The sequence below is a fragment of the Myotis lucifugus genome, unplaced genomic scaffold (genome assembly GCF_000147115.1).
Source record: "Myotis lucifugus unplaced genomic scaffold, Myoluc2.0 scaffold_531, whole genome shotgun sequence".
Lineage (NCBI taxonomy): Eukaryota > Metazoa > Chordata > Mammalia > Chiroptera > Vespertilionidae > Myotis > Myotis lucifugus.
Window position 1 is genome coordinate 410549 of NW_005871579.1, and position 27714 is coordinate 438262.

The following is a 27714-nucleotide window of genomic DNA, read 5'->3' on the forward strand; positions in this document are numbered from 1 at the left end:
AACAGTGATGGCGAACCTATGACACGCGTGTCAGAGGTGACACACGAACTCATTTTTTTGGTTGATTTCTCTTTGTTAAATGGCATTTAAATATATAAAATAAATATAAAAAATATAAGTCTTTGTTTTACTATGGTTGCAAATATCAAAAAGTTTCTATATGTGACACGGCACCAGAGTTAAGTTAGGGTTTTCCAAAATGCTGACAGGCCGAGCTCAAAAGGTTCGCCATCACTGTCCTACAACAAAGAGTTACCCAGTCACTGTTTTCTCAACTTCACATTTTTGTTTCTAATGATCTGTACCTTGGCATGCCTTCATTATTAAAAGCAAAACAAACAAAAAACCCTTCACATATATGTATATCCACCTGTTCTAAGACCTACCTTTCCTCAGCACCCACAGGTGGAAGGGTGTGGCCTTGGAGGTGGATGGCTGTGGGTTGGAATTCTCAGCTCCTTAGTCATGTGTGGCCTTTGGCAAGTTAAAGGCAGCTAGCAAGCCAATGAAGTAATTGTTTTTAAGGCTTAGTGATACCATGTGTAGGCTTATTCCTCCCCCCAAATGTAATGCTTGCCTACACACTGGTAAAGGTGTGTACAGTAAATTTGGCAGTTCATCATGAGCTACTTTGTGGTGTCTACTCTACTCTTGCCTTGAATGGTTAATTATTTTTTTATGTGTTAAAATATAGTATTGATTTCAGAGAGAAAGGGAGAGGGAGAGAGAAATAGAAATGTCAGTGATGAGAATCACTGATTGGCTGCCTCCTGCACACCCCTCCCCCACACTGGGAATTGAGCCCACAACCCAGGCATGTACTCTGACCGGAATCGAACCTCCTGGTTCATAGGTTGATAATCAACCACTGAGCCATGCCGGTCGGGACTTGAATAGTTAATTCTTAATTTTGAAAATGTTAGTGCTAGTGCTGCACATGGACTGGAAGCTGGGGCCTTGCCCTTACCGTTCTTCATCGGGCCCTTGATAAGGATTGTCTTCTTCAGGCATGCAAGCATCTAAGAAGAATCGGTTACATTTTTATGTGCAAGTGGAAATATGTAATCCTGAACCCCAGGTCTCTTCTGCATAAAGATGGTTAGTGAAGCAATGGTGTGGAGGCTCTCACCCTGGCAGTCTGAGTGGAGGAGGCTCAAGTGTATGATTCCTGAGATGCTAGCTTGGTGCAGCCAGGCTTTAGGGACTACGGCATATTCCATGTGGTTTGTACCATAATTTACTTTCTTGCTGGGTATTTTAGATGTTTCAGTAGAGCACATGCTTTATTCTCTGCTATTATAATTTCCCTTAACATTCAATTTCAGTTGTAATCTTAAATATAATTGAGAAAATACACTTTGGGGACTGGGGGTGGGGGGTTATCCTATCTGATGTCAGGCCATAGGCGTGCAATACACATTCCATTCAATGTGAGATGTTTGTTAAGGGTCTGATATGTCCCACACCCTGTCCTAGATGTTGGCGATCCAAAGACGAACAGCGTTCTGGCCCGGCAGCTCAGCCACCAGGTGCTGGTGGAAAAATAGAGGAGACCTAAAACGTTAACAGAAAATCCAGTTCACTGTGGTGCACAGATAGCGACTGCCCGGCGACAGCTGTGGTATTGAAAAATGGACTTCACAGAGGAGAGTGTTTAAGGATGAAAAGTAGTTCGCCAGGCAGATTGTTGCAGGGATGCCCACTGGGGTTGCAGATCATGTGCAAAGGCACTGAGGCCATACTCGGGCGCGTGCAGGGTTCCAACAGTACTTTGTGGCTAGAGTGTGACAGACAAGTTTGTCACCAGGAGTCCTAGGACCTGAAATGAGCTGGAAACTACCAACCGGATAATATATTTCAGAAAGACAGCTTTGAGGGGACAACATTGAGATGGGGAGCGAGGTACGTGACCTCCACTAGGGGAATGCCAGTGGGCATGGGGAGTTCAAGAAGGTATGATTGAGAAGCCCTGGGGATTAACTGGGGCTGGGGATGAAAGAGGGAAGGCTGGGGTTAGCCTGCAGGTTTTTGGCTTGGATGGCTGAGGGGAAGGTGGAGCTAGGGATAGAGGAAGATGCCAGGTGCTGCCTGGTGATAGCATCTGAGATGAAGATAGTAGGCAGGGCGATAGATACACAGGTCTGAGCTGGGGTGACGGCTCTGCATAGAGATATGGATTTGGGGGTGCACTCCCTGGAGCAGGAGCGGGAAAGGCAAATGATTAAATCTTTAGTGAATAGTGTGGGACAAAGAGAACATTGTGCTGAGGGTGGAAACCGGAACCCTGTAGTCATAAGATATGCATATGGGAGTCGGAGATTGTAGGTCGTGAAGGAAGTGTGGTCCCAGGCATCCCAGGCGTGGTGTGCAGACTGCATGAAGGAGGACAAGACTCAGGCCGTCAGCGTTGACACTGGGGAGAAGAGGCGGGTGACGGAAGCCAAATGTTTACCAAGGGGTTAGCGGGGAGAGAGGCTACTGACCGAGACCTGACCTAGGCTGAGTGCATGAGCGGCTTGCGGAGGATGCTGCTGCAGAGACATCCAGGAAAGGAAATGGGACGACTGGAGAGAGGACTCTGCCATAGGGCTAGAGCCACACCTGTGGCTAACACTGAGGGTAGCTGCAGGAAGGCAAGCGCCTTCAAGCCCTGTCAGATGCATTGTCAGAAACAGAGCTGGGCGCTGCCCGTAACTTCCCTTTCCGTACAATAATAGCAACAGCCACCACATAGGTAGTGCTGGTTATGTGCCACCACTGTTCCCCATAGTAAATCCTCTGAGGTAGGTAATGTTACACCCATTTCTCAGATGAGGAAACTGAGCTGCAAGAGTTAGCGCTTCCCAGCTGGTAGGTGGAGGAGCTGAGCCCGGGGGTCAGGCTATAGATGCTGCACTCGCCTGAGATCCTCTCCAGTGTGATCAGGAAAACAAAACAAACTCCCAAACCCACAACCCCCCCCCCACCCTGAGCATCTGAATGCGTTGTGTGAGCATGTTATATGGCAGTGATGGTGAGAAGAGGAGGGTGTTCAGGACTGTAGACCCTCCTGTCACCTGAGAGCCCCTCCTTGCCTTGCTCGAGTCACTTCCTGAAAGTGCAGAAGAGGATCACCTGATGTACCAGTCATGTCCAGCAGGAAACCAGAAACCACACACACACTTAAGGCAGAGAGGGCTCGCATGCGGGGCGTTGATTACAAAGACGCTGGCAGGCCTACAGCCGCCAAAGTGAGAAGGAAGTGTGAGCCCCGATCGAAAAGCTGCTGCCACCCTGGGCCGACGCGCGCATTTATCAAAGAACTCCCGGACAGGCCTTGATTTGCGTCAGGTAGAAACCTAGGATGCCAGGCGCCCACCACCCCTGCTGGAGTCACATGTTTAGCCTCCGTCGCCCGCTACTGTGGCTGCCCCAGCAGGCGCGCCACCAAAATCGGGGGCGTGGAAAGGCTGCGTCTTTCCTCTTGTCTTCCACTCTTCCTCCAGGATGTCTGTCCCACATCACAGCTTAGCAGCAGCCAGCCGGCCAGAGAGGATCTGGGAAATGTCATTTACAGGTTTACAGCCCGAGGCATAGAGAGCCAAGAGCACCACCACAGGCAGAAGTGGAGACGGGTTTGTCAGCCTCGTTCCCTGGACGTCCACTTGGCTGACCCTGTATGTCAGTAACCACATGTAGCCGTGTTTGAAAACCTTCCGGGCCTCAGTTGTTCTAACTGCTCATTTAAGAATTCAGTAGATTCTTCAGCAAGGGTTTCCTAGTGAAGTCCTTGGCACCATTTTTCTGAAACTGCTCAAGTAGAATCATACATATCTGTGAAAATTCTTACACTCTAGTGCTACACAGAATTGGTGTTGAGGGAGAGGTTGTTTATACTAACAAAAAAATTAAATACTTGAATGTCAGTTTGATAATCCCCCCCCAAAAAAAAAAACAAAATGGCACAACCCTAATGGGGAAAATGAAGTGAATAATGAGATAGAACTTCCTCCTGGCTGAGAGGCTAAGTATAGTAAAGACATTTCTTAAATTGACGTATAAATTTATTATAGCAATAGGTGCCTATATTAGTTAAGATCTGACACTGCATTTAACTAACAACTGCTTAAACAAGACAGAAGTTTATTTCTCCATCAAGTAACAGTCCAGAGGCAGGCAGTCCAAGGTGAATGGCGGCTCTGCTGTTGGGATTGTCCGGGGACCCAGGCCCCTTCCCTCTTGTTGCTCCACTAACCCGCTCCCTCTCCCTCCTTCTCCCCCTCCCCCTTCTCTTTCCCCTCTCAACTCCCTTTCCCCCTCCCCTTCCCTCTTCCCCTCTAAAAAGATGAAAACAAATTTTTTTAAGTATAAGAGCTCTAGGTGGTTTCTCAGTGGTTAGGGCGTCGGCCCACTGACTGAAGGGTTGCAGTTTCCACCACATACTTACTCCCTTCCTGACTTTTTTGAAGCAAATCTCATTTCTATTCTTTTATCTATAAACTAGAGGCCCAATACACGAAATTCGTGCAAGGGGCTCAGCCCTCACAGCCGAGGTGGCTGCCCTCGACCCTCGCAGCCTTGGCTTTGTCCGGAAGGTCGTCCAGAAGGTCGTCCGGCTGTCCGGTCTAATTAGCATGCTATGCTTTTATTATTATAGATATTTCCACATGTATCTCTAAAAGGTAAAGACTCGTTTAAAAAACTAGACTTTATTTTGGGATAGTTGTAGATGCAAATGCAATTGTAAGAAATAATACAGTGAGATCCTGTGTAATCTTTTTTTTTTTTTTTTTGGTTAATCCTCACTCGAGGATATTTTTCCATTAATTTTTAGGGAGAGTGGAAGAGAGAGGGAAAGACAGAGGGAAACATTGATGTGAGATAAACACATCAATTGGTTGCCTTCTGCATGAACCCCAATCAGGGCCTGGGCCGGGGAGGAGCCTGCAACCAAGTATGTGCCCTTGACAGGAATCGAACCCGGTACCCTTTGGTCTGGAGGCCAATGCTCTATCCACTTAGCCAAACTGGCTAGGTCTTTTTTTTTTTTTTAGGTGCTGTGTAATCTTTACTCAGTTTCCCCCAATGGTAGCATCTTGCAAAACCATAGTACATATCACAACTGGATACTGACGAAGATACAGGCAAGTTACAGAACATTTTCATCAGCACAAGGTTCCTTCTTGTTGCTTTTTTATAGCCATACCCACCATTCCTTACATAACTCCTGGGACAACCACTAATCTGTTCTCCATTTCTATAATTTTGTCATTTCAAGAATGTTCTATAAATGTAATCATACAATATGTAACCTCTTAAGTCTTTGGCTCAGCATAATTCTTTCCAGATTCACCCAAGTTGTTGCATGTATCAGTAGTTCACGCCTTTTATGACTGAGTAGTAGTCCACGTAAAGGCTGTTTAAAAATATCATTCACCTAAGTGGTCCCTCTTTTTCCTCCTCCTGCTCTCTTCCCTCCTCTTCACAGCGATGCCAAGCGAGTATCACTGTGCGAAACCGAGAAGCGATTGCTCAAGACCCTCCCTGCAATGGTACACCCGAGCTCAGAACAAGATGCGAAGACCCAACTTGTTGTTAAAAGACATTTTCAAGTAAGTATGAGCCCTTGGCCCAAAAGATCCCCCAATGTGGGTCAACTGTGTAGAATTGGGAACGATGACTCTTATTCTTGATCACACTTGGTCAAAGGATCACGTAAAGGCACATTCATCAGTGCGTCCGTGCGGGTGCCCTGGGTTCGTGCATCAGACTGCACTTGGTAAGAGGGCAGTGCCCAGCCAGGGGCCCTCAGGCTCTGCACCTGAGCTCGGATGCCCACGAGGGCAGCTCTGACAGCGCTCGGCTCTTCCTGCCGTTATCTAACAAAAGAGGGCTTTGTCCCTTAGCTGTTTAAGTTAATCTAAAATATGATTAATTAAAGGCCCCTAAAGGCATTTGAATATCATTAAATATTGAAAGCTAAAAAGGATGACAGGTGTCTCAGCCAGGTCACTTTTACATCCTAATAAGTGTTAGAATTGTTAAAGGAGGAACTTGTTAGTTTTATATAGTACCAGCTGAACCAAGTTGAAAATTACCCCTTTTTCATGTCTAAATACAGAAACAGAGCTCTGAAATCTACTTTCACATCTCACTTTTCTAATTTAGAAGGTATAGATTTAAAAAGGTGAGAAAAGGAAATGTATATCCATAAATACTGATATCACTTTCCATCTCCCTTTAGTCATTAACCAATATTTATTGAGGCCTACACATGCCTGGCACTGTGTTGGGTGCGGGCCACATGGCAGCAAATAGAACAGACAAAACTTGCACCCCATGCTCCTCACAGTGTGGGCAAGACAAACTCATGACCAGGAGTTACTGGACGGTGGGTCAGGGTTGTAGACACTGGACCTGCTTTTAACACCCTTTTCCCCTTCCTTTAAAAAACAAACAAACGATCAAGCCTGGCTGGCGTGGCTCAGTGGTTGAGCATCAAACTATGAACCAGGAGGTCATGGCACCTACCCTGGTTGCAGCCTCTATCCCCAGTAGGGGGCATGCATGAGGCAGCCCATCAATGGTTCTCTCTCATCATTGATGTTTCTATCTCTCTCTTCCTCTCTGAAATCAATAAAAAAATATATTAGAGAGAGAGAGAGAGAGAGAGACCTACCCAGAACCTCACTGTCAATAAAAATAAAAAATCTATTACTTGATTTTATTTTGTTTTGTTAAGTTCAGTAACCTGGACTTAACAAAGTCCAGATAAATGATTAATTTATCTTCTCAGGGAATAAGTAGTGCCTTAAGGGGTCACCCTGAGGTCAACTGTAAAGACAATACTGCATAGCAGACAGACTGAATTTGGGTTAGGTTTTCACTTGTTTCCCATGATCACTCCTGATTGTCACGTGACCGCATCATTATAACTAATTGATTTTTTTTTCTAGGTGTATACTTCTGGTGTTTGGAGTGTGGATCCTTTATATCCTCAAGTTAAATTATACTACTGAAGAATGCGATATAAAAAAAGTGCATTATGTGGATCCTGACCGCGTCAAGGTGAGCTATCCTACTGGTGTGGTTTAAATTAAAACATGTCCAAACATACATTTAAACAGTAAAATCATCTCTAAAGTATAGTAAGTAAATGTTCATTAAAACTATAAATAGAGGGGAAAACACTGAGCACTCTAAAACCAGAATCAGGGACAACCCACCCTAAAATACAACGGACTCTGCCCCCTAGCCCACAGCATTTTTCCGTTCCTGAGGTCACGGGGTCGGGGGAATTCCACTCACCGAACTCCAGGACACCTGTCATGTGGTTAACATGCCACAGTGCTGTCAGTGTGCGTGTTCTTAAAACAGAATGGGAAGAATTTATTTTAGTGTCATCTGTCATTCCTGCATTTCATCTTTTTAATGATTTCACATTGTATTTCAAGATTTTTTCTTAAATTTATTTTTATTTTTCTAAGTCTGTTGAGCCATGAAGTGCTCATTTCACTGATTATCTGAGTGCTTAAATTATCCAGCAACGTCCAGCCTTGGATGAACGAGGTGATTTTAACTAAGGTAGCGTCATGATAACCAAGCATGTATAGGTGCTTCTCCTGTGGTATTTAGTTATCGTGACTGGGAGATTTCCCTGTATTCTCCCCATTTCACAGAGGAGGCCTGGGAGGTTAAGCTGCTTGCCCAGGCTCACATCTAGTTTTGTTAACGCATCTGGTTTAGTGTGTACTGTGTAATAACTGTTCTAAAAGTGCTTTAGTCGCGTAAACTCAGTGAACCCTCTGAACAGTCCTGGGATGGAGGTTCTGTTATTAATCCCGTCTCACAGCGGGGGAGTGGAGGACAGGAGACGGTCCCCCGGGCAAGGTTACCATGGCGAGTCAGGGGTGGAGTCGGGGCTTGGACCCAGCAGTGTCGTTTCAGAGTCTGAGCTCCTGGTGATCCTGCTCTCTGCCTGGGTAGGGAGCCCACGGAGAAGAAACCAGAAGAGATAGACAGTGCGGTGCAGAGAGGAAAGAGCTGAAGTTCCTGACCTAGAATCAAATGTAAATGTCAGTAACAAGGTGACCTTGGGCAAGTTACTTCATTGTTTTGAGACCCAGTGTTCTTAGCTATGCAGTGTGAATAACAGCATCTGTGTAGCAGGTAGGCATCCAAGTTGAGTTAGATAATACCCACAATGCTCCTTTTCTAATCCTGATTTTTCTTCACATGGTCTGATTTAATCTGTCGATCCTAAGTGCCTCAAGCTTTTGGTGGAATAGACACCGAAGTAAATGGGGAGAGAGTAGTTAAACGCACAGCTTGGCCTATGCAGGCACTTGTGTCTCAGGGGTCTTGCTGATCACGGAGCCCTCCTGTCCTCTCTGCTTCTGCCCTCCGACGTTCGCTGACTCAGCATTTCATCAGCTTTAGCCCGTGTGCTTCGCTGGAGTAGGATGTGTCCAGTAGCCACTGCTCGGGCCTTCCCTCTCCTTCCGATCCGGCTGGCCTTGCGGACATCCCCGAGTCCCTTTCCACTCCAAGGCCCTGCACAGCTCTCTTGGGTAGTTTTTAGACGTCCGGTCTCTCTCTGTCTCCTGGGAGAGGCCTAAATGCTCGTATCTGTGAGCTCTTCCCCTTGTGTCTTTGCTGCCCTCTCCACATCCTCTGTGCATCCTTCTGCACACTGCTGACCAGCTGCAGAGGTAATGGCTCTTGAACAGGGATTAACTGAGAAAGGTAAGCTGTCTTGTGCAAGGGTCAGGCACACCATTTCAGAAGTTCAAGATGGGGAAGATGCATGTGGTGTAGGGACACCTGGGGTGAAAATCAACTTGGTGGTTTTAGTGCCAAGCCAACACCATCTGCATCGGCATGTGCCGTGGCCGCCTACAGCCGTTTCCCGTAGGCTACAGTGATAGAGCGGAATGGTCTGCTTCAGATAAGTGATCTGACCATTATGGCCGTCACTCTCTAAGGTTCCCTCCAGGAATCATAGTAACTTCTGCGAATGACCAGAGAAGAGACTCAGGACCATATCCCTGAGGAACCTCGGAAGGAGTGGGGACCTGAAGGAGAGAAGACCTGGTACAGGCCGCATGGCCGCTACTGTCAGCAGCCAGAGTCCTGGGCCATGGAAGGTCGCCCCACCTGGGTGGCCTCGGTGTCAGAGATGCAGACCAGGCGATGGCGGCCAAGCTGAAAGAAGGGGCTGACGGTCCCAGGCGTCCAAAGGTGGAATGAATGGGCCACCTTTGTGGCAAGCCTCTGGAGGTCTTTAAGCAAAGCCAGGATGACTGTTGTGGAGGTTTGGTAGGTAGAATTCAGGCATCAGACAGCGGTGGCTCAGGGGCCTTTTAGGTTCTTTCTAGCCCTGAGACCCTGAGGTTCTCGACAGTGGACCAGTCCCTGGCTGCAGTGTGTGGGCTGGTGTGGGGACTTGGGGCTTTCCCTGGCCTGAGTGCAGCTGCATGGCACCACTCGTCCCCAGCTCCGTGACTTCCCCGCCGGACTTCAGCGGTGCTTGAAGCTCCCCCGAAACTTGCCACTCTCCACCTGGTATTGTAATAATTTATGCAAGCATTTCGTTGTCCCATCTAAAGTACAAGTTATTTGAGAACAGAAATGGTGTTTATGGAAATATATAGTTTCTGGGATTTCAGGAAAAGGAATCATGACCTAAGATTGCCCTTTGGGACTCTGTGCTCTCACCCATTGCCCCAGATTGATGTCTCCTTGCCCAACTTTTTTTTTTTTAATGGGGCTCAGACCAGGATTCCATGGGTCTCGAGGACCTCTGTGTATCTGTCAGTTCTCCTTCACATTCTTTTGGGCCCGTTTCTGTAGCCTCATGAGCTGCTTTTCCTCCTGGTAATGGGTCTTGGCCTTCTTCCTCTTCTCCCGTGCGGCTGTGACCGCCAGCCTCATGAGCCAGGCGCCCTAGGCAGGCAGCCTTCTGTGTGGGCTTCAGAAGCACAACATTGAGGGCAGCGGGAACCACCTTTCGCTTTTACTTGGAGGTGGCGGGATCCCATCAAACACCTTGAGGCTCTCCGGGGTGGCCTGGCCTGCTCGGTCTTGCAGAGTAGCAGGCCCCCACAGTCTCGGTCTGATGAAAGATGTGGCTGGGGGCTCAGAAGTGGTAGGGCCACGTACTTCAACTGGTTTCTGTAGAAATTGTCAGAAATGTTGATGCCTGCACAGTGCACAACCACCACCTCTGGCCCAGCAGTACCTGCTTGGCCATGGTGGCCACCAGGTGCCAGGGAGATGGTCTCAGCCATCGAGCACGGGACCTGCCCCTTTGCCATTTTCAGTGGGGAAAGCTCCTTACCTGCCGTTCTGCATGCAGGCACGCCCCACTAATCTAATGTGTGGATGTACACTCTTTTTATTATTATTTTTGATTTGAGAGAGAGAGAGAGAGAGGAGAGAGAGAGAGAGAGAGAGAGAGAGAGAGACATCAATTGGTTGCCTCCCATGCACATTGACCAGAATCAAACCCGCAACCTAGGTATGTACCCTGACTGGGAATCGAACCCACAACCTTTTAGTGTATGGGAGGATGCGCCAACTAACTGAGCCACCTAGCCAGGTCACTACTGTGGTATTTTGACTATTTTTCTTCCTCACTGTCCAACAAATAAGCCCTTGAGAGAGAGGGATTGTGTGCTAACATTTTACACTAATTAATATGTACTTATCTATATTAAACTCCAGAGGGAGGGGGAGATATTCCTTAAACCACAGTTTGTTTTCTCATCTTTGAATTCCAGATTATACAGAAAATCCACAGTTAAACAACAGGAAATTTCAGGAATGCATATTGAGTTTAAAATTCCTTTGAGGGGTAGGACAGATACCTCCTGTCCAACTCTCCATGTCTATCAATAGACAGTAGACAGAAAAAAGCCCCCCCATCTCCTTCCCCCTGAAACATGGAATATGAGTCCTCCATCTAGGCTTATGGGGCCAATATTTACTGCTGGACCAGTAACAGACTCATAGCTGCCAGTGCCCTGCCCTGATTGGCTCCAGTGAGGGTTCCTGACCAATCACTGACAAGGAGGATGGAGGTACCTGATGGGCAGGGCCAGCCTCCCAAGGCCACTGCCTGTGCAGAGAAAGGGGAACAAAACTGTGGTTTCTCAGAGAAGGTGTGGAAACCCCCTAGGCAGCCCACTGTGACCACCACATCAATCCAGGTCTAAAATATTTTTTTTACAATTAAGAAAACACCCAAAACTCAGATAATACAGAAATAAACACAGTGGAAAGTCCCCTGGAATTTGTGGGAAAAAGGAGCCATAGGAGGGCAGTTAAGTAATTTACACGTTTGTGAACGTCTCAGTTCATACATTTAATAAAGTAAAAAGTAAAACCACCCTGTAACCATGGTGGAAAGAGGGGTGTCTTTTATTCTATTGAGACTTTTTTTTAATGTAGCTTTTTAGCATTGTTGACCCTGTTGAAATGCCACAGTGGTCCTCACAGCTTGTCCTGCTTCATCCCACGCAGAGGGAGCAAAAGGCAGATGCCTCACAGGGCCTTCCAAATTAGAGGAAAGCCAGAGTTGGAAATCGCTGAGGACTTGGGGTGGGAATAGCAGAAGGTGAGACTGAAATGCGATAGGTCCAGAGTGCAAGGCCTTAAATGCCACACTCTAAGCAGCTCCTAAATTGGATATGTAGTCATGCATCATTAAACGAAGAACAGAAACACCAAGTAGAGGAAATGGTGGAGGAAGCTGGCTGGTGCGGCCATGGTATTCTCAGTGGCTGGGAGATGGCGTTCAGTAAGAGCTCCCCACAAAGACAACCCTGCCTCCAGGCTACTGGTGGAGTGAGGCCAAAGCGTTTGGACAAATCTGAATGAATGTGTGTGTATCAGCTGAAGAGGGTCTCAGAGCCACGAGGGTGGGGCGCTGTTCGCTCTGTTGATGACATTCAGCAGCTCGCAGTGTTAGGGGCCCCTGCCGACCCTGTTGGCTGAGCGAGTTCTGGTTGCACTGGACCTGGCCTGCAGTAGCACAGAGGTGTGTGGCTCTGTTGGTGGTGGGCTTTATATTTTTTATTTAAAGATGGCCCTTAGTGTGCCACTTGTGGTTTTTTTGTTTTTGTTTTTTAAAGGCTGCTAACAGTGGTCTCTGCAGGAATGCTCGGACACTTTGAAAGTATGGTTGAGAAGGAAAATTGCACTTTCTTCTTCAACCCCTCCTCTCTGGTAACCACCATACTGACGTTTGATTGGAGAAAGATGTGGTATTTATACAGACAAGGGAATACTACTCAGCTATATGAAAGAAGGAAACCCCTCCATTTACACCAGCGTGGATGAACCTTGAGGGCATTATGCTCAGTGAAATAAGTCAAACAGAGAAAGACAAATGCTGTATGATCTCACATGTGGGATATGAAACAGAAAGCAACATACTTTGATTTTTTTTAAGAAATACCCTGGTTTTCCATTGCAAATCGTCATTGACATTTGTATCAACCAGATGTCTCTTTATTCTTAATTGTGGGCAGCCAGCAAGTTCATCCTGGAAGACGGTTTTTGTTGTTAACTTTATTGACTTTCAGAGAGAGAGAGGAAGGGAGAGAGAGAGAAACATTGATTTGTTGTTCCACTTATTTAGGCATTCATTGGTTAACTAGAGGCCCCGGTGCATGAAAATTCATGCACTGGAGTGGGGGTCCCTCAGCCCAGCCTGCCCCCTCTCACAGTCCGGGAGCCCTCAGGGGCAGGAGGCAACCGAGTGATCAGGGGAAGGCGACGCCCCATCACACCTCTGCTGCTGCCTCAGCCGGCCCTGGGCAGCTGGGCAGCCGCCATCCAAGGCTTGCCTGCACCTCGGCCGGCCCTACTTGCCTGAGCCTCAGTCAGTGGGGGGTGCAGGAGGACCCGTGGCCCCAGTGGCAGGCGCACTGAGCAGCCAGCCCCACCCTCACTGGGCACCGCCATCTTGTGAGGGTGTGGTGGTCAATTTGCATATTGCCTCTTGATTATATAGGATTCTTGTGTGTGCCCTGATTGAACACACACCTCTGGTGTGTCAGGACAGTGCTCTAACTGAGCTATCCAGCCAGGTTAAACTTAAAAATTGGCGTCCTGACTACCTTAAAAATTGAAGCCCTCATTCCCATGCCTTGATTTGAAGGGCCTGGGAGATCCTGTGTCTTTGAAAGTCACCCATTCTCTGCTTACCCTGGGTGCCGGCAATCCAGACCCTTCCGCATCCTTTGGAGCTGTCTGCAGCAGCGAAGGGGAAAGGCTTCCTCTCTGTCACAGCTCTGAAAGGCGATTCTCTCCGAGAAAGATGAGGTTCTCCTCCTCCAAGGCTTTAAAACTTGGAAGAAGGAGGAGAGAGGCTAGGAGTTCCTGGTTAGAAGAAATTGCCCCTAGGGGCTTTCTCAGAGCTGGTTGTGTGTCTTTGAAGGAGTTAAAACAAAAGAAGAAAAAGAATTGCTGTTGCTTTCGGCATGTGTGGTGGCATTGGGAGCATTCATTTGCCAGGGGTTGATTATTGCACCCACTGTGAACGAGGCCAGGGAGGGGTCACAGTCAGAAGACGAGGCTAAGCCTTGTGCTCTGCTCACGGTCTAGAAAATTAAGTTTGAAGCCTGCAATGGAACTCGGCCAACATGGAAATAGAATGAAATTTCACTCTTTCCAAACGAAACTTCTGGAGAGAAAATGCGGCCGCCCAGCAGCTTCGGGCACAGGTAGCCTGAACACCCACCTCTCCTTCCAGTCACGCGTCAGTCACCCGCTTCTCTAGGTCTCCCGTGGCGCTCTGTCCCGGAGGCTTGTAAAACCAGGTGCTCGCGGTGTCACTCTGTAGTGAGGAACTGGACCTTTGTCCTCGGGAAATTGCTGTTTCTAACCTTCAGACCCAGAGTCTAGAGACAAGCTTGTCTGGTGTGCACAGCCCCGCTGCCCTGCCCCCTCTGGCTGGGCCTGAAGGTCCTGCTGGGTAGCAGGTGGGGTCGGGGGCTGGCCCTCAGTCCTGGGGCTGCTCCGGGAGGGACCAGTTCCTCTCGGGCTTTCCCACTGACTGTTCATGAAGGTCTCGATTGGTGTTCAGGCTCCTGTCCTCCGGCGTTTGTGTGCTGTTCTCTGTCTGTGGAGGCTGCGGTTTTTGGAGTTGGGAAGGTAATCCTTCGCCCAGGTCATGCCAGCTCTGCCCTTATCGTGAAGCTACCTTGAGCCCACAAAGTGCCTATTCTAGCGCCAGTCTTGCCAGGTGTCTCAGGCATCACGACGTGACCAGTGATCACGCATAGTGTCTGCAGCCTCATCTGAGGCTCCAAGAATAGCAGTTTCCCTTGTCAGAATCCGGGGCCAGAGCCTCTCTCTCTCCCTCTCTCTCTAAAAATCAATAAAAACATATTTTAAAAGTGGGGGTTCTGCTATAAGATAGATACATGTCTACAAATATGTTATTACTAGAGGTTCTGCGCACCAAATTTGTGTGTGGGTACGGTCCCTAGGCCTGGCCTGCGATCAGGGCCATCTTCCCCAGCTGCCCGCAGGCAGCCCCCAGTTCCCATTCACCATCGGTGGTCAGTGCCTGACGGCCGGGGAAAGGGACCAAGAGGTAGTCAGTGCGCCTCATAGTGACTGGTCCAGCGGTCGTTCTGATTGTTCCGCCATTAGGGTCAATTTGCATATTACCCTTTTATTATATAGGATAGCAGCTGCAGACAGAGTACCCATGTGGTGGTGGCCAGGCTTTGGGATGCGCAGCCAAGGGTGGCCATGGGGAATCTGTTCAAGAATGGAGCGGGGTGGGGGTCTTCACCAGCCACCCCTGGGAGAGGGAAATCTAAGGTGGAGAGAATGCTTGACCAGCAGGCTCCCCGAAGAGGGGAAGGCTGGAAACATTGTCCAAGGAAGATCTTATCAAGTTTGCCAAGAAGTAGATGATGCTAATACAGGAAGCTAAGTCAAGATGTACAGGTATTAGATCGAAAATATTCATCTTCATCACAATATCATGTAATGATGGTTAAGAATTATGTTTTTAATAGTTCATTGGCTTGTTTAGTTTACCAGGGAATCCAGTAAAATCTTAGTGTAGTAGAACCTATTGTTACTTGACACTAACCATTTGCCTCTCATGTTTTTTAATTATCTCACATCTCTAAACTGCAGTTACCTTTGGATTATTAATATAAAGTCAGGGAGGAGGGTTTTTTAAAAATACTTTTTTTATTGAGTTCAGATAGGAATGGAGAAGGAGAGAGAGAAAAAAAACCATCAATGATGAGAGAGAATCATTGATTGGCTGCTTCCTGCATGCCCCCTACTGGGGATCAAGCCTGCAACCCAGGCATGTGCCCTGACCGGAAATCGAACCCAGGACCCTTCAGTCCCCAAGCTGATGCTCTATCAACAGAGCCAAACTGACTAGGGCAAGGGAGGAGGGTTTTTAAGAACAATTTGTTAAAGTTAAAGCACATTTTGGATTAAAGACTTAAACATTAGACCTGAAACCATAAAAATCCTAGAAGAAAACATAGGCAGTAAGCTCTCTGACATTGATATTTGTTGGATATGTCTCCTTGGGCAAGGAAAACAAAAGAAAAAATAAACACATGGGACTACATCAAACTAAAATGTTTTTGCACAGCAAAGGAAACCATCAACAAAGCCAAAAGATAACCTATCAAATGGGAGAAGATATTCACCAATGATATATCCAGTAAGGGATTATTATACAGAAGATATAAGGAACTCATACAATCTAATACCAACAAGATAAACAACCCAATTGAAAAAATGGGCAGAGGGCCTGAATAGACATTTCTCCCAAGAGGACATATAGGTGATGCTCAGTGTCACCAGTCATCAGGGAAATACTAATTAACACCACAGTGAGATGTCGCCTCATACCTGTCAGAATGATTCACCAATAAATCAACAAACAACATGTGTTGGTGAAGATATGGAGCAAAGGGAACCCTCGTGTACTTTTGGTAGGATTGTAAATTGGCATAGCCACTATGGAAAACAGGTATGGTGGTTTCTCAAAAATTAAAAATAGAACTACCATGTGACCCAGCAATCTTACTTCTGGGTATTTATGCAAAGAAATTCAAAACACTAATTCAAAAAGGTATATGTACTCCTGTGTTCACTGCAGCATTATTTACAATAACCAAGAATGGAAGCAACGTAAGTGTCCATCAATAGATGACTGGATAAAGATGTGGTAGATACATACAATGGCATATTGCTCAGCCATAAAAAGAATGAAATATTGCCATCTGTGACAGAATGAATGACCCTAAAGGGTATTATGCTGAATGAAATAAGTCAGACAAAGTCAAGTAACATATGATTTCACTTACATGTGGAACCTAAAAAAATAAGTGAACAAACAAAATAGAAACAAACTCATGGATACAAAGAACACATTGGCAGTTGTTGAATGGGAGGGAGTCTCGGGGGCTGGTGAAAAGGTGGCGGGATTAATAAGTACAAGTTAGCAGTTTTAAAAATAGTCATGGGGATGTAAGTAGAGCACAGGGCACATAATCAATAATCCTATATAATAAAAGCCTAATATGCAAATCGACAGAAAGGCAGAATGACAGGTCACTATGATGCGCACCGACCACCAGGGTGCAGACGCTCAACGCAGGAGCGAGGTCCCGGACTGCGAGAGGGCACAGGCCAGGCTGAGGGGCCCCCCCACCCCCTGGCCCAGTGCACGAATTTCGTGCACCGGGCCTCTAGTATTGTAATAACTGTGTATGGTGTCAGGTGGGTACTAGACTTATTGGGGTGGATCGCTTCATAAGTTATATAAATGTCTAATCACTGTGTTGTATAGCTGAAACTAACAATTTTGTATGCCAAGTATAACTGAAGAAAAAAAATACCAGCCATGCCAAAAATACGTTATACAAAAACCTAATAAAAATAACAAGGCTTTGAGAAAAAACATAGCTGGGGCAAACATTTGAAACTATATGCAGCAATAAATAATCTTTGTAATAGTACGGTCATCGTTCAAAGGACATGTTCAATCCTAAAAATATTCCAGTAAACATAGGACTACACACACACACACACACGCACACACGCATGTGAAGGTGGTTTGGTGGTGGGAGGGGTAAGGCAGGGCCGAGGCTGCCGAGTGTGGACTTGAGAACAAAAAACTCTGTGACAAGGGAGAACTTTCTGCCAAGCGGTTGATCCTGAGGCAGAATGTGGCCAGACGAAGCCAGGAGGAAGGCCGTGGGCATGGAAAGTGGTACACGTTCCTCCGGGCCTTGTGGGTTCAGCTGGGCTAGTGTACTTGGCATTAGATAGTTGTTCCTTGTCGATGCAGCATGTTAATCTACAGGGAAAACTGTATGTGACACCAAGGCAACTTCTGTGTTGACATGACATTATTCCTTGGTTACACTGAGAGTAATTTCCTGACTCTCATGAAGCTCATTACCCCAACTGATAAGTAAGCCTGTTTCTCACCCTGAGCAGATGAGAACCTCAAATATGGAAAACATTCTAATTGTGGTAAGAAACACGTAACATAGCATTTACCTCCTTGGGCATTTTTTAAGCACGACGTATATTCACATTGTGAAACACATTCCTAGAACTTTTTCATCTTACGAAGTTGAAACTCATGTTGTGAAACAGATTTATCCTATAAAGCTGGGACTACCCATGAAACACACCCTCCTTCCCGTTTCCTCCTCCCCCCAGTCTCAGGTAACCACCACTCTACTTTATACATTTGACTGTTAGACACCTTATATAATGGAATCATGCGCTGTTTGCATTTCTGTGCATGATTCCATTGTATAAGGTGTCCTTATCTCACTGGGCATAATGTCTTCAAGCTTCTTCCATGTAGTAAGGTGTGACGGGATTTTATGAAATCTTAAACACCTCAAAGTATATCTCCCCCCCGCCCCCAAATTTACTTGAACAAGGTTAAGCTGGGGGTGGTAGGAGATGGAGGGTCCTTCCTGCTTTGAGAAAAACACAGCTGGGGCCAACATTTAAAACTCTACACAACAATAAATAATCCTTTATGAAATAAATACTCTGGTTGAGTCTGTATCATGTCATGTGATCCTCCCAGGTTTTTCCTTCAAGTTTCTCGCATAATTAACTCTTAAAAGCAGATGTTCTGTGTGAAAAGACAACCGTCAGAAGGGGAGCTACCTCAGACACCTTACAGACGACAGAGTGTCACCTCTAAGTGTACATTTCTAATGCCTGGCAGTGTTGTAAGCGCTCGTTGGTGTGATTCCATTCCAGAGAGCTCAGAAATACGCGCAGCAAGTCTTGCAGCAGGAGTGCCGGCCCAGGTTTGCGAGGACGTCCATGGCGCGGCTGTTTGAGCACCGGTACAGCGTGGACTTGCCGCCCTTCGTGAAGAAGGGCCCCCGGGCGAACAAGGCCGAGTACAAGTACGACCCTCCTTTCGGATTCCGGCACTTCTCCGGGAAAGTGCAGAGCCTCCTGGAACTCTTGCCTGAGCACGACCTTCCTGAACACTTGAAAGCAAAGAGTTGTCGGCGTTGCGTGGTCATCGGAAGTGGCGGGATACTCCACGGACTAGAGCTGGGCCCGGCCCTGAACCAGTTCGACGTGGTGATACGGTACGTTGGCTTAGACCAACCTTCCTCCTGCAGAGCTGGCTCACTGCTGTGGTCCCCTGCACGCCCCTGCTGCTCTCGGGGGAGATGACTGTTGAAGAAATGAAAACAAAAACATGATGTGATTAGGTGCTCCAAACTGTGCGGTACTGACCCCAGTTTGGCAAAACACTTTTCAGAAGAGGTGAGGTTTAGGAGGATGGGGAGGCTCAGATAAGCCAGCAAAGGAGGAAGGCTGTGCCAGGCGAGGCCAGGAGGACGGGAGGCTGAGTGGGTGGGGTGCCTGGCCTGGGAGCTGGGCTGGTGTGGGTGAGCCCTGCAGGCCTCTGGCTGGGCTGCGGAAAACACACAACAGGCCGTAAGGAGCCAGCCTGGATTCTTCTTGGCCTAGCTGGCTAAGGTGCTTTCTGATTATAAAAGTAAAATACGTTTATTCTTGAAGATTTAAAAATACAGGAAAATATAAGGAAGAAAATGCCACTCATGGCACAAAAACCAACCACTGCTAATTGGCTGTGTTTTTTTCACTTTTGCTCTATATACATACTAATGAGTGCATTTATATTCTTATGAAGGGTTTTGCTTTTTTAGCATCGTGGTATGAATAGTTTCTGAGGTCATTCTCTGTCTTTGGGAAACTAACTTGACCGTTTACTATTTCTGTAAATGAGTTATCGTACGTTACTTAGCCACCCTCCCATTGTTGGACACTTAGAATGTCTCCAGTTTCCTTGTGATTGTGAAAATGCTTTGCACATTCTCATGCGTGTGTCTGTATGTACATCTCTGATTTATTTCCTTGGACATAATTCCAAGAATCCCTAGAATTGTTGGGTTAACAATATTTGAATGGTTTTTAAGGCTCTTGATATACTTCAGTGAATTGTCTCTATCTTAAGGGTGTGCAAAACCAGGAGCATGATGAAAGTTGGGTCTTAATTAAACTCATCGAGAGGAGGATGTGGATTTGACTGAAGGCAGGAGACAGTAGGGCGGGAGCCTGGGTTTGGAGGCTGCAATCAGGGCGAGCAGTGTGGGGCCGGGTGTGAGATGGAGAAAGAAGAAATAGAGGCTAGAGATCAAATAGGAGCCAGACCAGCATGGCTCAGCAGTTGAACATCAACCTATAAACCAGGAAGCCACAGTTCGATTCCCAATCAGGGCACATGGGGGGCATGCAGGAGGCAGCCAATTGGTGATTCTTTCTCATCATCGATGTCTATATCTCTCTCTCCTTCTCCCTTCCTCTCTGAAATCGATTAAAAAACACATTTTTTAAAGATCAAATATGAGATATATTGGAAAAGTAAATTACATGATTTTCTGGCAGGGGACACCAAGATTTCTAATCTGGGGTCAGAGGCAGTAGTGGAACTGCTATGAGAAAATTTACCCATTTAGAGAAATCTCTGGTTAGTTCAGATATTTTGAACTAAAAGCAATAGTGTGTACACACACTGCCTTTGTCCCAGTAGCCAAGGTCTCAGGCAAGTGTCCTGACTGTATTGTGCCTTCGTTTCCTCATCTGTAAGTGGAGGCGGTGATGGCACATCCCTGAGCGGGTTACTGTGAAGGTCAAAGGCATGAATGGGTTTAGAGAACTTAGAATAGTGTCAGGCCTATGGTAAATGCTCAGTAAATATTAGCATCGGATTGGGGGGAATGTGCAGGAATGTGGGGGCTAAGGAGGAGAGGGCAAGGGTATAAGGTGTGGTAGGCAAGAACCAGACTTTTTTAAGTTCTAAGGGAGAGAAGAAACAGGTAAGAACCACGTTTTAGGTCGAAAGGGGTCCCGTAAGCCCCAGTGAGCAGAAAGCAGGATGGTGTGCAGCAGGAGTGTGCAGGTTGGGGTGAGGGCAGACACGTCTCTGCCTTTCACTGGCTGATGTCTATGTGACAGTGCGTGTCATGTGCTTTAGACGTCCCAGTCCTCCCTGAAACCACCATGGTTGGCCAGTGTCAGAGATGAGGACGCCATAGGGCCCCGGGTCCACGCCAGGCACCAGCATTCCACATGCAGGGTTTTGAGGCTTCCAGAACCTCAACCCTGGCCTTCAACAGGCAGCGTTGGGGGAGGCAGACAGGACCCCGTGCCCATCGAATGGTGCAGGACTGGGAAATGGGGGAGGAGGTAAGAAACCAGGGGTGCTGATAGAGGAGGTAAGAAACCGGAGAAGAGATGTGGAGGAAGGGGCGGCCTCCAGCAGGAGAGCAGTGGGATCTGGCTCTTCGGGGAGGAGGAGGGCAGGCAGTGAATCTGGGTGAGGAGCCTCACTGGGCAGGAGGAAGAAGAAGAGGCCCTGGGAGAGCGGGAAGGGGGCTGGGAAGGTGCCTGGTGATGGCGGGCGCCAGCCTGGCGAGCGTGGACTTCATGCCTAGGCACTGGGAGGCCACTGAGCCTTAGGGCCAAAGAAAGGGTGACTTAGCATAATTATGAGGGAGAAGCTTTGGGGGAGTAACTTTTAATATTTTTTAATTGATTTTAGAGAGAGAGGAAGGGAGAGGGAAAGAGAGACAGCTATGTAAGAAAGAAGCATCCATCTGTTGCCTCCTGCACACACCCCAACTGGGGGCTGAACCCACAACCTAGGTATGTGCCCTGACTGGGAATTGAGTCAGCACAGGACGACACTCAACCAATCGAGCCCCACCAGCCAGGGCTGGGGAGTAACTTTTAGACTGAAAGTGATTCTAAACTTAACAGAAAAGTTGCAAAAATAGTCCACAGAACTCCCGTTCACCCTTCTCCCAGATTCCCCTTTGGTAACACTTCACCACGTTGGCTTTGTCATGTTCTCTTTACATATGCGATGATTCTTCTCCGAAGCCTTTCAGAGTTCGTTGCAAACATCTAGCTCCCTTACCCCTAAAACTTTAGTATGTGTTTCCCAAGAACAAGGACATCCTATTACAGAAGCACAGAGGCATTATTCAGAATCAGGAAGCTAGCACTGATACATCACACCTTATCTGCAATCTTGATTCACATTTCACCAGTTTTCCTAATGTCCTTTATTTTAAAAAAGAAATAAAGGGGTGGGGGGAGCAGGAAAAAAAAGGAAAACATAGCTGGTCTAGGCTCATGTCTTACATTTTGTTGTCCTGTCTAATAATATCTTTTAATAATCCAGGGGTAAGTGTCTGAGGTTTAGAAGAGGAAGTGGAATAGAAGAGAAAGGTTAGATACAGGTGACGTAGTACAGGCAAAAAACCAACCACACTACAAAACTGTATGACAGTGTGAGCAGTAGTATTGCTTTGGGAAGAATTCTAAGACTTCTCTCCCAAACAGCCACCCTGGCAAAGCCTTCACTGATCTAACAGTTGTTAGTGTCCCAAACCCTTGCTTTACGACCAGGCTGCACCTGGGCCCATGGCCCCACCCCCATTCAACCCTGTCCATATATAACTGTCGCCATGTCTGCCTGGCCCTGGTTTCTAGGTTTTCCTCTCTATCTTCTGGAAATTCTGACAAGAGCCACTGGTATCTGAGCACAATGGGAGGCTTTCAAGGAAACATTGGTGCCCAGAAAAAGCCCAAAATATACTATGTTAGTATTGCCTAAAAATGGGACGAGAGCGAATTGCTTGGCATTCAGAGATGAGCTGGGGGCATACCTCACAGGGCACCTCTCATAGGGCAAGGAGGGAGGGACACCCCGGCCCCAACCACTACCCATTCCCAGGCCTAAAAAAAGTATGGAGAACACAGGAGGGAATTCTTTTGTGGTGTGATAAGGTAGCTAATGGCTTGCTTTGTCTATTTATCTTGTCCTTTGTGTTAAATAGGTTAAACAGTGCACCCGTTGAGGGATATTCAGAGCATGTTGGAAATAAAACTACTATAAGGATGACTTATCCAGAGGGTGCCCCACTGTCTGACTTCGAATATTATTCCACTGACTTGTTTGTGGCTGTTTTATTTAAGAGTGTTGACTTCAACTGGCTTCAGGCAATGGTAAAGAACGAAACCCTGGTAAGCATGGAAATCCGGCCTTCAGGTGTGCCTTTGGGGTCTCTAATTGTGATGCAGGCTTTTACTTTTCATCAGACTCGGTGGAATGCATACTTCCACTTCCGTGTTGTGTTTTAAATAACCTCTCCCTCTGTGGAAACCCCTCAGAACTCCTTGCTGGAAATGGCTTTCTGAAGATGATCGATTCACAGGTGGAGGTCAAGATCATTACTTAATGGGAATATTAAGTTTTGGACAAAAATTGTTATTACTAAGGTTGATGACCCAATGGGTTCACTAGACTGGAACTTATGTGGCTTTTGGCTTTTTCTAGAAATTAGGTTTACCTGGGTTATTGTAAACCATTATTGGGGATATTGAAAAGAATGTACATAAAACCTCTGGGGAGTATTCTCAAAGAGCTTCTCCCAGACTGCCTTTATTGGTGGTGTAAATTCACAGGAGTAAATTCCCAGCATTCCAGAGGGCGGGTGTGGAGGAGACGCCTCACCGGGTCATAGTCTTCTTTGTCTTTACGGTGATCAATCACACCCCTTTATAGTCCCTCCCATTGTGTTGAAATGAACTTCAGAGGCCAACTGTCGTGGAGTGCGAGTGCATTTATATTCACTTGCACAGACCAGCGGTCCACACCAGTAATAGGACATCCGGGGGTATGAGACCTTTCACAGAAGCTTCCTGTGGTGGAGACTTGTATCTCCGGCGCTTGATTCTGTGCAGGTTATCGTGGTCTTCCGGGCTTTCTATGGAAAAGAAGTTGTTCTAGTTGGGACCTGAAGCTCATACGAAATGACTCAGTCAGTTACCGAGAGACTTCACGGGACTGGGAAAAGGAGTGAGTGGAGGGAGAGAGGACCCTGGGTGAGGGCCTGACAGAGCCGGCACTCACAGCACTTAGTACCCTTGAATTGGTGCTGTTTGCTTAGTCTTCCCTGGGCAAAATGGTGGCTTTTGATCCTACAAAGGCTGAACCTCCTCTGGTCATTCCCTAAGCAGTTTCTTCCCCACACAAGAGCTGGGTCTGTGGCTTCTCTCCTTGTCCAATGCCACCTTCAAACACCAGGTCCTTTGGAGCTGCGTGTTTGAGTTGAGAGAGTGACTTTGCAGACAGCTGTGAGTTTGCTGCTGAACGCGTGCCCGCCAAGGGTCACGGCCACGGCTTGGCCCGGTTATCAGGGGATGCGTTCCCCCCTCCACTGATCGATGACTATTACGTATCCCTAATGATTGCTTCTTGTTTTCTTTCCTCAGCCATTTTGGGTACGACTGTTCTTTTGGAAGCAGGTGGCAGAAAAAATCCCATTACAGCCAAAACATTTCAGGATTTTGAATCCAGTTATTATCAAAGAGACTGCCTTTGACATCCTTCAGTATTCAGAGCCGCAGTCCAGGTTCTGGGGCCGAGATAAGGTATTTTTTTTTCTTCTACTGAGAGTTAATGATTCTTGTCTGCGTTTGAGGGATGACCTCTGTACATATTTCACTTAGGCTTGGCTGTGTACACAGAGGCATCTTCCAGTGGGGAAACCTAGGCCACAATGAGAAGCGGAATCTGCATTCACCACTCTGCACCCTGACTCAGGGCTCCTCAGTGTTCATTGGTCGTCCCTGGTGACTCATCTCTTTAGTAGAGTCAGCACATTAGCACTTAGGTCACTGAGATGTTATTTAAGACTAGTGACCTGGTGCACGGATTCATGCACATTGAAAGGAAATTAATTAGAAGGTGGCCGGTGGGGCAGGACTGGGCAAGACGGGCCAGACACGCCCTGGAGCCAACCTCCTGGGGTCCCTCCCCGGCCGGCCGCACCTGGGGTGGCACCCCGGCTCTAAGGGCATCTGCGGAGTGAGCGGGGTACCTCCAGCAGGTGGGGTCCCTCGGGTTGGCCTGCGGGGATCAGGCCGAAACCGGCTCTCCAACATCCCCTGAGGGGTCCCAGAGTGCGAGAGGGCACTCTGCAAAGTTGCTGTCGTACAGGGTGTGGAAGGCAAACACAAGTGTGCAGTAAACCAGATTCGGGGCCATCAGTGCCCCAGCAACAACATAACCCACGGCCGAAGGTGGAATCGCGCGGCCCCGCCAGGAATAGGTTTCCTCCTCTCTGGTTTCAGGGTGTGTCACCAGAGAACCACCGCTGCCAAATCACTGCAGCTTGGCAGCTCCTGCATTGAGCGTCTGCCCCCTGGTGGTCAGTGCACTCATAGCGACTGGTCAGATGGTTGGACACTTAGCATATTAGCCTTTTATAGAGATAGATGATGGTATAGTCGATGCGATATTGTGGGACTGTGAAGGGTGAAGAAAAGCTAATGGATATGAGAACACCTTCGTAATATATTAAGCAAGAAAATTGAGTTGCGGAACATCCCATTTTTGTTTAAAAATAAAAACGTGTCTATAGAGATGTCCAGGAAAAAAGCTTAGAAATAAACGGCAGGCTGAAATTGCGGGATGTTTAAAATCGCCGCCTTTATTACTTGGCACAGCATGCGTGCTACGTGGGGAGCAGCGAATTGCGCTCAGACTGTTGGGTCTTTTTTCTTTTCCAGAACGTCCCCACGATTGGTGTCATAGCCGTTGTCTTAGCCACACACCTGTGCGATGAAGTCAGCTTGGCCGGCTTTGGCTATGACCTCAGCCAGCCCAGAACACCTTTGCATTACTTCGACAACCTCTGCATGGCCGCCATGAACTTCCAGACCATGCACAACGTGACGACGGAGACCAGGCTGCTGCTGAAGCTGGTCAAGGAGGGCGTGGTGAAGGACCTCAGCGGGGGCGTCCACTGCGAGTTTTGAACACAGACAACCTCACTGGAAATGCACCTCGGACTCTGAGGGCCGCTTTTCTTGGCCTTCTTGGGGCATTTCTCCTACAAATACTTTGAGATGCAGCTGGTGTTTTTAACTTTTAATTTAAAAGACAAAAACCAGTTTCGCTCTTCCCACTCCTCCCCTTCCCCCTCCATCCCCACCCCCGTATTTATTTGAGGTTGGTGTTTTTGCACAAAATTTTGTAAGTTAATTTTGGGAATTGAATTGGAAAGACTTTCTGAAGAGAACTGGGTGTAATGATGTTTTACTATAGTTTAAGAAATTTATTTAATTTGTAAGAACGCTGCCCAAGTGTAGTGCACATGGAATACCAGGTAGTCCGTGGAAGGAGAGGGGAGTCAGCCTTTGAGGAGATCCCTGAACACCTGGTTGTGGTTCTTGTTACCCCGACATCTGGGACGAGGTCAGAGGCCCTGGCAGGAGGACCTGCTCAGGAGCTAACCCTCTGGCCTGGTCCGGCCGTGCTGCGGTGTGAGGCCTGGGCTGGGTGGAGACATTGACAGTCCCTCTGCTGGTCCGCCTCCCGCCAGCGACCTGCGGGGATCAGCAGGGGGGCTGTCTGCAGGTCCCGGTCAGGGAGAGTCAGAAGACATTTCTCGAGTCCTTTCGGCACTGCGCATCGCCCTGGGCTGCAGAGCCCCCGTCTTCCCTGCAATTAGGACAACTTTGAATTTCTTGAGAGTTTTTAACGGCCCTTCCAAAGCACTTCCATGTTCATCCAAGGTGTTACGCTGTCCTTCCCAGGAGGCTTCCAAGAGTTAGGACAAACCTCTGTTTCCCAGAGTCGTGAGAGAACAAGCCCTTTCCAAGAATAACGCGTTTTCTGAAACACTAAAATGACATTCTCCCAGTATTATAAATTGCCTATTTAAAAAAAAAATTTTTTTTTTTGAATGCCTGCCCGGCAGTCTGTACCAGGCAGTGTGCTGGTCAGAAGGAAAAAGAATAAAAGTTTTCGAGTTCTCACAGTCTAGTTAATTTGAGTGCTTTTTTATTAGACGTCTCTAAGTCTACCGGAAATGTCCTTTCTGGATGCTGCTAGAACAGCGGTTCTCAACCTGTGGGTCGCGACCTTTCACAGGGGTCGCCTAAGACCATCCTGCATATCAGATATTTACATTACTATTCATAACAGTAGCAACATTACAGTTATGAAGTAGAAATGAAAATAATTTTATGGTTGGGTCACAACATGAGGAACGGTATCTAAAGGGCCAGAAGGTTGAGAACCACTGTGCTAGAGGGACACCTCCCTGTGGATGCCGGCAGTGAGGGGCCGAGGGTGGAGGCTGCCTTCTGGGAGGGGCTTCGCCTCAGGCGGCTGCAAGCTCTTCCGGAGAGATGGTGGGTCGTGGCTTCTTCCCAGAGAACAGGCTTGTGAAGCTCTTGTCTCTTAATTGCTCCAGTCTTAGTGTGAGACAGCTGCTGCGCCTCCGCCCTCCTTCTCCTCCGTCCTGCCTCTCCTGCACCTCTGTCCTCCCTCCTGCGCCTCTGTCCTGCCTCTCCTGTGCCTCCGTCCTCCCTCCTGCGCCTTCGTCCTCCCTCCTGCGCTCCGTCCTCCTCCTGCACCTTCGTCCTCCCTCCTGCGCCTCTGTCCTGCCTCTCCTGTGCCTCCGTCCTCCCTCCTGCGCCTTCGTCCTCCCTCCTGCGCCTCTGTCCTGCCTCTCCTGTGCCTCCGTCCTCCCTCCTGCGCCTTCGTCCTCCCTCCTGCGCCTCTGTCCTGCCTCTCCTGCACCTCCGTCCTCCCTCCTGCGCCTCTGTCCTCCCTCTCCTCTGCCCTCCCTCTCCTGGCTCCTGCTGCTGCCTCTTCCTCAGATCTCAGCTCTCGCGTCTCTCACCTGTGTCTGCAGCTCCAGTGCAGCGTGGGCTCCCGCGCACTCTGATGTCTTCTGCACCTGCCGCCTCGCAGCCTGTGCAGGTCGGAGCCAGGCTGTGGCGCTGCAGCAGACTCCCTTTGGCTCCCTGGGCTCTGGGCCAGCTCAGATGAGCAGGCGCAACAAAATAATAGTTCTCTGGTTTCGTGTCTTACCATTTCCCATGGATTTTGCTGTCCACTGTATAAGGTACTATTTATTTAAGAGAGAATGCTTTTGAATTCTCCATAATTGAATGACTTGAGATTTGAAGATGGAGACTCAGAGAGACGGTCCACAGCTGTCCTGTGACAGCTCTTCTGTGTGTAATTTTTTTAGCGAGAGGAAGGGAGAGAGAGAAACATGAATATAAGAGCAAAACTGGTCAGCTGCCTCCTGCACGAGCCCCAACTGAGGATCGAGCCCACAACCTGGCACGAGC

At 47.8% G+C, this 27714-nt stretch overlaps 1 protein-coding gene and 1 pseudogene across 3 annotated transcripts in view; one reads left to right on the top strand and one right to left on the bottom strand.

The window, feature by feature from the left end:
* Nucleotides 1-26392, top strand: part of ST3GAL5 (ST3 beta-galactoside alpha-2,3-sialyltransferase 5) — a 43153-nt gene extending 16761 nt beyond the window's left edge. For 2 of the 3 annotated variants that reach the window (XM_023745302.1, XM_023745304.1), the window contains exons 2-7: nt 5468-5591; nt 6936-7047; nt 18268-18611; nt 22398-22584; nt 23836-23994; nt 25135-26392. In XM_023745302.1, the coding sequence (XP_023601070.1) occupies nt 5470-5591; nt 6936-7047; nt 18268-18611; nt 22398-22584; nt 23836-23994; nt 25135-25383 (1173 nt within the window). In that variant the 5' untranslated portion in view covers nt 5468-5469 and the 3' untranslated portion in view covers nt 25384-26392. Of the gene's footprint in view, nt 1-5467; nt 5592-6935; nt 7048-18267; nt 18612-22397; nt 22585-23835; nt 23995-25134 lie in introns of those variants that run through there. The other variant, XM_023745305.1, reaches the window with a different exon arrangement.
* On the bottom strand, nt 9750-14243 carry LOC102417153 (annotated as a pseudogene).
* Nucleotides 26393-27714: the final 1322 nt, after the last annotated feature.